Source organism: Anabrus simplex, chromosome 8, assembly GCF_040414725.1.
Source record: "Anabrus simplex isolate iqAnaSimp1 chromosome 8, ASM4041472v1, whole genome shotgun sequence".
Lineage (NCBI taxonomy): Eukaryota > Metazoa > Arthropoda > Insecta > Orthoptera > Tettigoniidae > Anabrus > Anabrus simplex.
This window is the reverse complement of record NC_090272.1, coordinates 123,375,423-123,387,943: the sequence shown is the minus strand read 5'-3', so window position 1 is coordinate 123,387,943 and position 12,521 is coordinate 123,375,423. Positions and strand designations below refer to the sequence as shown.

General features: G+C 36.5%; 1 protein-coding gene across 3 annotated transcripts in view; it reads right to left on the bottom strand.

Annotated features, from left to right (window-relative positions):
• alpha-Cat (catenin alpha) overlaps window positions 1-12,521 on the bottom strand; it is a 204,695-nt gene that overhangs the window by 21,476 nt on the left and 170,698 nt on the right. For all 3 annotated transcript variants that reach the window (XM_068228829.1, XM_067152964.2, XM_068228830.1), the window contains exons 14-16: window positions 8,279-8,460; window positions 6,555-6,795; window positions 3,444-3,560 (exon numbers count right to left, since the gene is read on the bottom strand). In XM_068228829.1, the coding sequence (XP_068084930.1) occupies window positions 3,444-3,560; window positions 6,555-6,795; window positions 8,279-8,460 (540 nt within the window). The remainder of the gene's footprint in view (window positions 1-3,443; window positions 3,561-6,554; window positions 6,796-8,278; window positions 8,461-12,521) is intronic.

Genomic DNA, 12,521 nt, shown 5'->3' with positions numbered 1-12,521 from the left:
CCGGCATAATTTATCCTCGTTTTTGAATTGTGCGATTTTTTTTTCTTTCGTTGCGTGAGGTTATGTTTGTTGGTGATTTATCGAAGTACATTATTTGAACATTGTGAATGCACCTTGTTGGATACATTTCGGAAATAGTTTTTTCCATGGCATTTGAAAGGTTTAAACTGTGAATCGAGGTGATTGCATGTATTAATGGGTCTTAGAATACTTTGTGACGCGGCAAGTGTTTACATTTCTGAAGTACGAGAGAAGTGCCATGGCGAGAAAATCGTACAAGAATAGAGTCATAGGAAAATTCGATTTTAAGGGCATCGGGTACTTTCTGTGTAAATACAAGGCATCTAAAATGCATACAGTATAGTAATCCAATTAATAAAGCACTTGCACATGGGAGTCAGCATAGATTTCTCCTCGTCTTCGAATCGTGCTTTTTTTTCCTTTCTTTCGTTGCGTGAGGTTATGTTTACCAGTAAGATATACGAGTGCATTATTTGAATACTGTAAATGCACCTTCTTGGATACATTTTGGAAATAGTTCTTTTTTCATGGCATTTGAAAGGTATAAACTGTGAAGCAAGGTTAACTGCATGCAGTAACGGGCCTTAGAGTATTTTGTAACGCAGCAAGGGTTGGTACTTCTGAATTGCGAATTGGCGGTTAATTTGAAATCACGTAATTCAAAGTCGATTTTTGAGTCCCAACGACTTCGAATTAACGAGGTTTTACTGTATTATGATCGTGAACGTACTTCACATTGAACTACCTAGCTGTTGCGAGTAAACGTCTGTGTGATTGTGCTTCTTACCTGCTGTTTGGAATAAATAAATTCAAAATATAAACTGTGTGCATTATGGTGCGTTTTACTTTCATCCTTTCCTTCTCGTGTTTTCCATTCCCAACGTTCAAAGAACAAACGAAAGAATGAGGTTATGTTAGATCGTGATTTAGGCAAGTATGGGCGTTTTGGGGTTTTATATGAATTGCATTAACATTTTAGTAATCAATGTTGCATTTATCACTTAATAGATGTAAATTTACATTAAAATGCGAACGGTGAAACAACGATACAAGCTAGCGTTATAACAGTATTGCCAACATACAAATACGGTAATTGCAATTTACTTTTCAAGTAAAAGACACGAGAGAAGCTTTAGATACAACTTTCCTACCGAAATACAATCATTATCTCTATCACATTTAAAATTTTAACAAAGTAACAATTATCATCATCGTGTTTACTACGAGGTACTATCGTGGGATTTATTTCCTTATGTTGGCAGAGAGAAAGTGGCCACTGTAGCTTCCATGACCTGTTTTCTCAGCCAACTTTATTATACAGGAGTGACGGCTCTATTTCTCTTATATGATCCTTGGTCCTAGATGGCCCCAAATGATGATGATGATGATAATAATAATAATAATAATAATAATAATAATAATAATAATAACAACAACAATAACAACAACAACAACAACAACAACAACAACAACAATAATAATAATAATAATAATAATAATAATAATAATAATAATAATAATAATAATAATAATAATAATAATATGTTTAATGTCCCTTTTATTACTATACGATTTAAGGGAACAGTATCATGCAAAATTTTACCCTGTGAAGAGGACATAGGCTTTTGGGCTTATGCCGTGTCAAGAAAATAAGGTTAAATTATTTATGTTTGTAGAGAACTGTGCTCTACATCATCAGAAGAAAATCTTGACTGTCCACGAGAAAGGCTTTTTAAACAATGACTTTTTGAAATTTAGACGTTATAATAGAAGTGGAAATGGTATGTTCATTCGTCAGCAGATGGCTGAAGGGGCGTGTTGCAGCACTAGCGTTTGAAGCGGAAGCTGACTGAACCATCAGAATCAGTCTCGCGGACAGTCAAGATTTTCTTCTAATGACGCAGAGCACAGTTCTCTGCGAAACGTAAAGAATTTCACCTTATTTTCTTGACACGGCATAAGCCCAAAAGCCTATACAGTATCATGTCTATAATATTCCAGTAAATTTATGGGCATATGCATATCACATTTAAGCTTGCTTAGATACCCTAAGCGCAATGCAATTCAATCTGTTTTTTTGCTAGTTGCTTTACGTTGCACCCACACAGATAGGTCTTCTGGTGATGATGGGACAGGAAATGCCTAGGAATAGGAAGGAAGTGGCCGTGGCCTTAATTAAGGTACAGCCCCAGCATTTGCCTGGTGTGAAAATGGGAAACCATGGAAAACCACATTCAGGGCTGCCGACAGTGGGGTTCGAACCCACTATCTCCCGGATGCGAGCTCACAGCTGTGCTCTCCTGACCACACGGCCAACTCGCCTGGTGCGATTCAATCTCATAACTCTGGTCAAAGGAAGAAATTATCAACCTAACTACGTAAGCAATGCAGCAGTCACCGGGCATACGCAAATTATCTGTGTTGGCTTGCTAGAGTAGAACTTGGTTAAATCAAATTTGAGAAAAATTCAAACTTTTCTTGCAGTCCTTTGATATTCCTATACAAAATACACAATGTTGAAAAATTCATTTTTAATTCAAAATATTATATTGTTTAATTTGAGGTAAAAATACCATATTTGATCTCTCTTGTTTTCAAAAACTTTTTGTTTAAGCATAATGGAATGCTGCCTGGGTGGAAGAGAAAATTAGTGTAGAATCATGTTGGTGCTGGAAATGGAACTGTAGTTGCTGTGAAACTATGAAAAAGTTCAAACTTGGCCATCTGAGGGTACGTTTTAGGTAGCGAACTTAGAGTTTTAATAACCAGGAAGATCTGCTCATTGGGCCTAAATCCAGAACTCCACGTGCAGTTGATCTGTAGCTGTCCACAGATGAAATGAAACATTCCAATGAATACTGGAGACTTTGGAGGTGGAGCATGAGAACACACGATAAAATATCAGTCATTAATTGTAGGTGGATTAAGCAATAACAGCTAGGCGTTGTTACTGAGGAACAACAAAATGAAAGTGATTATCTGTTTCAATTAGTGAATAAACTTGGTGAGTTTGCACTTATCATACAAATAAATACAAAACAGAGAGAGAAAAAAAGAAAAAAAAAGGAAAATGACCAAATTTTAAGTAGTTGTGAAGGATTAATAATGTTTGTAGTGTATTGATTTTTGTGTATTTTTATTACCATATTGAAATGTTTTTTAATGATAATATGCCAAGCAGTTTTGTTGTCTTTAGAACTTGAGGAACCACTGGAAAAGAAGGGTTGCTTTGAATTCAAGATTCAGGTAAATACAGTACATCCAGGAAACTGGAACTGGAAATTATGATTATGATGATGGCATGTGATATTGTTTAATTCGTGGTTAACTTAAAACTGAAGAGTCAAAAAAAATTCTAATGTATTTGGGTAAAAGTACAAATTGCAACAAATAAACACAATATGACAAAAGTTCACACGTACTGCAATCTGTCCTTGTCTTGGATATTTGGTAGACGCCACATAAGAGCATTTGACAGTCAGCACCACAGCATTCATTAAGTTCTTAGCTGCCTGGATCAAGGAGGTGGCGCTGTCCAACTGCAGGAACAAAAGAAAATAGTCTATTTCAATAATACGGTTCTTGGTAAGTAGCTTTCAAACATACTTTGTTTGTTTGTTTGTGTTGTAAATCTTGTTGTTAGTGTATTCCATTGGTTGTCTTCAAAAAGCCATGGCCTCAGTAATATTAAAGAAAGTGGAATACACTGATGACAAGATTTAAACACAAAATCTTTTCCAAAACTACTAATCATCTTCAGTGTTCAATTAGTTGAAGTTCTTCTAGTAGCTTGTATCTCAAAATATAATAATGCAGACTCTCCATTATTTGTGGTAATGGAGGAGAGAATTGATAAACACAAAAACTGTAATAAGCTAACTATAAATATTGTAGAAATTTTTATGTGGTTTTATCCTGGCTATACTTGTGGAGATTTATAATAAACTGAGGCTAAGTTTACAAGGAAATGGTTATGAACTTCTGAAGTATAATTTAACAAGGTACTATAACAAGAGAAGTTAGAACTAAAACAGAAATCATAGAGGAACAAATGACACTCAAAAAATTATCAAATAGTTAATCATAAGCAATGGAAAGCAACAGACAAGTGACAAGTAGTCATATAATAGGAGCACATAATAGGATAAACACAATGAAAAGACTTGTCTCTGATGCACATAAAAATTTAGCATTACGTGCATTCGTGTTGAAAGAACTTTAAGACTAAGCAACTACTGTATTTACTCGTGTATTAGACCCCCTACTGGCTTTTTGAGACGAAGAAAATGAAAAAAAATCTTGCATACAAAACACCCCCAATGTAATTCATCAGAGAAGAACGATTCAGCTTCGAAGCGGGTACAAGCCTTACTGGCGCTCTGATGACATCACACAAATTTGTGAATAGTTTTGTCTGTACGACTCACGCAATGAAAACGCGTCAAAGTCATGCTGTACATCTGTGTTTGTAGTTAAGAAATGTCCACCTCCGTAGCATAGGCCCATTGCAGTTTTGATGACATCGCACAAATAGGTGAATAGTTTCATGTCCGACCCGTGTACTGCAAGCATGCATCAGTCAATGCTATATGTCTGTGTTTTGTAGTTCAGAATGTCCGCCAGTGTAATGGTTAGCACAATTAGCTGCCATTCTCGGGAGCCTGAATTTGATTCCCGGTACTGTACAGCCAGAGATTTACGAATGGCAGGAAGGTTGACTGCGGTTAAAATGGTACACGCAGCTCCCCTCCACTGGGGGCATGATTAAAAAGAGCTGCACTACCTTGGGATGACGAAATGAGTTTAATTTAGTTAAGAAATATTCACGACTGTTGCTATTAATATAGCGGGCAAGATCATTAACAAAGCGATTGTTTAATATCTCATAACTTGGGCCAATATAGGTATTTTTTTGAGAGAAGTAGGTTTAGAACATGATAAAAACAATCCAATCATCACAATTGTTTTACTTGCTAATTCACCTAACAAATAATAATAATAATAATAATAATAATAATAATACTAATAATAATAATAATAATAATAATAATAATAATAATAATAATAATAATAATGATTTCACGTGTCCCCAGTTCCTTTTAACGATTTTCGGAGACGCCAAACAAAACATACTATGTGTTAATAAATAAATGGAGACAACATCGTACGAAATTATGGATTATGATAATCAAACGCATTAACACCACACCTGTAGATATCTATAAATGCAGCAAACTTTCCTGTCATTTATTTTTATTCTTTCCGTCGTGGAACTTCTGGCACTATCCGGGCACTTGTAGCACACGTAACCTAAACAATGAGGTCTCTCTTATCTCATTTACAGCTGTTTAGGTAAATCCAGATGTAATAAATGTAAACAACAAGCATGAAATATACTTAAAAATAAGGGTCTGGGTTTCAACAGCCACAATTATCCAAATAATGCTTCCAGTCATTACGTATTACATTCGGAAGTACATGCGCTAGTAACATACACTAGCTATCAGCTGTATCAGCTGGTAGTTTGGCATGCTTTCTATAGCACGGCTTTATTCGGAAGGAGCGGCTTCTGCTACACATACATCAAGTGGGTATATCAGAGACCATCTCCAGAAACCATTTTGGAATAGATTCTCACCGAAATGAATTGCGGAAGTGCCGGAAGTGTCCGAGGGCATGTTTGGCTCGCCAGGTGCAGTTCTTTTGATTTGACTCCCGTAGGCGACCTGCGCATCATGATGAGGATGAAATGATGATGAAGACGACACATACACCCAGTCCCGTGCCAGCGAAATTAACCAATGATGGTTAAAATTCCCGACCCTGCCGGGAATCGAACCCGGGACCCCTGTGACCAAAGGCCAGCACGCTAACCATTCAGACATGGAGCTGGACAGATTCTCACTGTTTAGACTCTATAGTCAGGAATGAAACTAATTTTTTAAAGTTTCAAAAAGATGGGACCTGGAATGCTCTCGATGGCAGTGCATGGCTGATGAGAGGGCAGTGAAGATGAAGTCATTTGGAATGACAACACGCCGGTAGCAGGGAAGTTGGCGGCATCTTTGTAGCAAGTTTTTATGACCGTATACCCTTCTTGACGTCATCCTCAACAGAGGAATTAAAGAGATGAAACGAATGATGTGATACGAGTAACTAAAACTGACTATATTTACTTTATATGTAGGCCTAAAATTAATAAAGTAATGTTCACCATTTATTGTCTTTTTACATTTAGAAATACTGCCTTCCAATGAAAATATCCAGTACAAGTCAAATACATTCATCAGTTTGTTAAAGAATAATGTAGAATGTTTACGTGTAAAATTTACAGCTCTTTATAGCCTAGAAGTCATGTGTTCACTGCACAAAATTTGAGATTATCACATACTGGATCCCCCTCCCCTACATTTTTTGGCTGTAAAAGTGGGGGGGGGGGGGGGAAGAAAGGGGGTCTGTTACGCGAGTAAATCCGGCACTATCGGAAGGCCAGTACTCCTATTTGCACTATTTAGATGCACAAAAATACATACACCAGACACAATAAGTTCACCACTGATATTCTGCACATCAGCTTTGACTTTAGAAGTGATATTCATCTGATGGCAGTACAGAGCAATTCTCTGTAGGTAGGCAAGCAGATCCTTCTTAGTAGAAGATTCAGGACACTGGTCCGCAATCTGACGAGTCAGTTTATCTAACTTTGTTCCTGCTTCCGAGATCTTCTTAGCAGCATTAATAACATCCATGGTTGTCTTGAGAGGGCCACGGCCTCTGTAATTTTAAAGAAAATAGGATATACTGACAACAAGATTTACAACACAAAGTCTTTTCCAAAACTACTTATCATGATCATTTTAAAGTTTATTTTTCTAATGGTAAAAGCTTGATTAAGGCAATGAAAGAAATAAAATAACACAACCAGAAAGAGAGGCTTGAACAGTTTTGTTAGCATCATCAAATGAACATATCCCATGTAAAAGCAATCAAATCTATACCAACATAAAGATCTTAAAAATAATATATTTACACAATGCTTCAGCGTTTCAATATTAAAAAACTTCAATGTAAAAAAAGTAATGTCTAGCCAAGTCAATTCTTTCTACTATTACTTTCTTCTTCGTACAAAACCATCTTCAGAGCTGCCGACAGTAGAGTTCGAACCCACTAACTCCCAGATGCAAGCTCACAGCTGCGCGCCCCTAACCGCATGGCCAACTCATCTGGTAGGTTTATTGTTTGAAGAGGCAGTTATCAATTTCTCTTCAGAATAATCATAGGACAAAATTATAAAGGTTTTTTTTTTTCCCTACTTGTTTAATGTTGCATAATTAAAGGAATTCTGACAATGAGGGTATCTGGCAAAGAATAGGAAGGGCCAAGAAAGTAATGAAAAAAAATTCCCAAAGGCTTTGCAAATGTAATCTTTTATATAATGCTTCTTCTGGTGTGGACCACATCAATTTATTTACACTGTCAGATGTTTCACCCAATCTCTACGATGTGGCATTTTCAATGACAATGTCGCCAAGTTCTATCATCATAGCATGGTTGAAATGTCAGACAGTGTAAATAGATTGGCACAGTCCATACTGGATATCATTAGCTACTGAGGCTAATGCACCTCTTTGTGTAGCATCTACATTGAAAACAATACAAAAAGAGGGAAAGATAATTAAACTGAAATCTGAAGAACATACTTAAATACTATAACAAACTATATAAAAATAATATATAGTGGTTAACCCCAAGTATTACAAACAATGAATTGGTTAACTTGGTTTGCAATAAAGAGTTATGCTGAGGATTAACAAGGAGTTGGTCTAATTATCTGAAATGCTGCAAAAAAGAAATTAATCAATTTGCAAAGGAATGAAATTACTAAGACTAAAGCAAAATAAAATATGAAAGAGAGGCACCCAGTACAAAGGAATGCCAGACTCAGCATGTGCTCTACAGTCATCATCACTCCATAATGACAAGCTGTGATCCCCTGGGAGAATTTTATCAGAGATCTGGTGCAGGTCGTAAGACTGCAGATAAGACAAGCAGAAGAGTTCCAATCTGTCAAAGTTCTGTCTCTCTAACTTGTGCATACTTTCATGGTAGGACTTAAAATTCCTGTCTAAAAGAGAAATTTAGGATTGAAGAGAAAAAAAAGTACATAAGCAACATAATTTGATATATACATGAAGTATTTGGAAATTATGTTCCTGTGTATTTGGACTAGAAAGGGTTAAGCAAGCAAGCAACTTACCGAGTGAAATCTGTCATTTCCATCATAATCATACACATGTGCTTAGCCAAAACAATGATATCATTGCCAGTATCATCCCACTTGGCAACTTCACGGTCAAACTTCAGTTTTTCACTTCGGAAGTATTCCACCTGCTGCGCAATCTTCTGTTTATCTTCTTCTGTCATCTTGCGCATAGCTTCCTGCAATTTTGAAATCAACATAAATTAGAATTTCAAAGAGAGATGAACAACAAGGGAAATAAAAGTATGTCCAGTGTTGTACAGTTCCAGAGAAATTCTGGATGTCATTACAATCTCTTCTCAGTCAAAATCTGGGCAAAATTAAGGTGGTATTTGAACTGTAGTAGTTTATCATTAATTTATATATTTTTGTTGAAATAAAGTACAGATGTAAAGGTTTGTGATGATGTCACATACTGGAGAAATCTAATTATTGCGTAGAAGGAGTACGGTAGAAAGGCAGTTGTTCTGAATAAGAACTTTAAAAGGGTCTGTATCATTGTTAGATCCTAAATGCTAAACCTGACATTCAGCAAACCCTTTTAAAAGAGACAAGGTCTGCAAGTCTTGATGAACTACATCAGCTATGCAGAGAGGGTTACAGTTACGAGATTGCAGGTGCCAATAACAATATTAATGAAAAGCATGATGCTGAGGTTAACCTTACCATGAGAAATGAAAATCAAAAGCCAGTGCACCCTAGAACTAATAATGCCAGTAATAACAGTGAGTACATATAGTACGTCAAAACTGTGGAACTATGAATAAATGTGTTTCATGTCCAGCTTATGGTAAAAAAATGCATACTGTGTGGTACAATGATTTATTTTACGGCTGGATGCTTCTTAAAAAAATAAGTGTTAACGAATTTTTAAATGAATCAGATCAGTTTGGAAAGCAATACAAACTCTGCCACTTGTCACCTTACCTGCATACCTCATTATACACAATCAATCAATCAATCAATCAATCAATCAATCAATCAATCAATCAATCAATCAATCAATCAATCAATCAATCAATCAATCAATCAATCAATCAATCAATCAATCAATCAATCAATCAATCAATCAATCACTACTGATCTATATTTGGGCTGTGGCAGATTCCTCATCAATTGTTTACCTAGTCTATTCTTAAATTATTTCAAAGTAGTTGGATTACAGAGCTCGATAGCTGCAGTCGCTTAAGTGCGGCCAGTATCCAGTATTTGAGAGATAGTGGGTTCAAACCCCACTGTTGGCAGCCCTGAAGATGGTTTTCCGTGGTTTCCCATTTTCACACCAGGCAAATGCTGGAGCTGTACCTTAATTATAGCCACAGCAGCTTCCTTCCCACTCATAGCCCTTTCCTGTCCCATTGCCGCCATAAGACCTATCAGTGCCAGTGCGATGTTAAGCAACTTGTAAAAATAAAAAAATAAAAGTTGGAAGTTTATCAAACATATCCCTTGGTATATTACTCCGATCCCCAATTCCTACTCCTACAAACAAATATTTGCCCCAATTTGTCCTCTTGAATTCTAACTTTATCTTGATCTTTTTTATACTTTTAAAAACTCCATTCAGACTTCATCTACTAATGTCATTCCAAGCCATCTCTCTACTGACAGCTCGGAACATATGACTTATGATAAAGATGTTGATTCCCATAGGGAACCTGAGATATTTGTTCCGAATGAGTAAATTTATAATACCAATACAGTTGGTCCATTATTGGACGTTATAAATTTTCCAGCTAACTCAGTCCTGGTTGCCAGCGTTTTGCCCCAGTGTGCTAAGTTGGGCTCATCAGTTGGTAAATAGCACACTTATCAAGACGCATGGCTAGTGCATACCGTGGTGGCCACTGCATAGGCTACTTGGAGCCACCGGCAGTGCCAATGCACTATGAGAGACTTTGTCTCATTTTCAAAAATTGATGCCTGCCTGGCCATCAGATGATAAAGATGTTGATTAAGAGAGAAGAATTTCATATTGTTCCGTATTGAAGTGAGTTCAATATTAAGTTAAAAGAAGGTATATAATGGTTCCACTTTTCAATACTATTAAAATAAGAAATGTAAGTTTACTTTCTTATTTAATTAAAATTGGTACCGGTATCGAACAGTATGCATGGTCATCATCAGCCAATTGCAAATAAGTGTAAAACAATGCATAGAAAAATAAAATGCAAAGTTTAAATATTTCTGTTTGGTTTCTGCTAGTGAAGCACTGAAATCTTTAAGGAGCACTGTGCATTGAAATATAGCCAGAAAACACAAATAAGATGCACAGGTAAAAATGAAGTTTAGATGATGCCGTCAGGTGCAGTTTATGGAGCACTATAACACATAAGGGACCACTGTGCATTGAGATTTCAAAGTTATGTAGAAGTCTAAAGTCAAATACGTATTTTTAGTTGTTGTCTATGAGGCACCGTATCATTTTAAGTATCAGTAATGCGTGGCTATGAAGAAGTCGTAGATTAAATATGTTATTAAGACATATATGTTAGAGAGCACTGTGTGTGAAGAAGAATCAAATACGCACTTAAATGTAGTATGGAGTAAGTACTTGAAGAGTTCAGTTGCAGTTTACGAGGCACTGTATAATTTTAGAGATTAGCATTGTGTATCAATAGATTCAAATATAATGAAGAAGTCATAGATCAAATATATCATCTACGTATTTAACCTGTCAAGCGGTAAATTTCTTTCGAGGAGCTACTAACACAGTGGCACATTTTCCATAAGGTACTGGGAAGTAACATACAGTGCGATACTCTTGTGTAGTATAGTATTTTTATCAGGTTCAAAAGTACAGAATATGTGTTAAGCTGTCAAAAATGATCATAGTACGAAGGGCAAGGCGCCTGGCTCACTGAGGAAAGCAACGGGAACTTACGGTGAGATACTTTTAATTGGTCAGGTATTTTCATCAGGTTTAAAAAACAGTCTCATTTTCAAGCTGTTAACATGATTACAGTGCCAAGGGCAAGGAAAGAGAATCTGGCTCAGTGAGGAAAGCAACAGGAAACATACAATAACATACTCTTGTGTACAGGCATGATAAACAATTGAAAATATTCTAGCGGATTATTTACGTCTTCAATTTGTACATTCAGTCCAGGTTGCCCCGTAAATGTAAATCTTGGCCGTTCAGATCCTATCTTTGTCCGTACATCGAGGAGAATATCACCACTAGTGCTACCGTTACGTTCACTTGAGTCGCTTTCGCCCACTGCATTCGCTATCTCCTGACTATTAGATGACACATCACTCTCCGAATCGTCACAGTGTAATAAATCAAACAGTTCTTCTTCTCGCAGACATTTCCGAGCTCCGCTTGCACCTGCCATAATCTATTACTCTCAGCAGCCTGGCGGCCGGTACTGGCTGGCCGCCTGCTGCGCGCGGAATGAAAGCATTTCGCCCGGTCACGTGGTTTTAGGAGAGTGCTGCTGCTGTAGACAAAGCTCAAAACTAACATTCACGCATAAAGGAAAGCGATCTCGGATCATATGACGGAATAAGTCGTCATACCCATCACCGAAAGACATTTACAATGTGATGACGAAATATTCCGTCACGGCCACTTAGGAAGCCATGCGGCTATGACAATTTATTCTGTCATTACCACTTGAAAGGTTAAAAGTACAGAGTAAGTTCTTGAAGAGTTCAGTTGAAGTTTATGAGGCACTGTATAATTTTAGAAATTAGCACTATGTAAAAGTCGTAGATCAAATATGTACTTGAAGTACGTAGCAAGTTCTTGAAGAGTAGATCAGCACTATGCTTCCAAAAGTTACGTTAACATAGTTTTTGGATCTATCAACATGCAGTGCTAATTCCTAACAATATACAGTGCCTCATAAACTTCAACTGAACTCTTCAAGAACTTACTCTGTACTTTTAAATACGTATATAACGTATTTGATCTATGACTTCTTCATTATAATTGGATCTATTGATATACAGTGCTCTCTAACATATATGTCTTAATAACGCATTTGATCTACTTCTTCATAGAAACGCATTACTGAAACTTAAAAATTATACAGTGCCTCATAAACAACAACTAAAAATACGTATTTGACTTTAGACTTCCACATAACTTTGAAATCTCAACGTACAGTGCTCCCTTATGTATTATAGTACTCCATAAACTGCATCTGACAGCATCATCTAAACTTCATTTTTACCTGTGCATCTTATTTGTGTTTTCTGGCTATATTTCTATGCACAGTGCTCCTTAAAGATT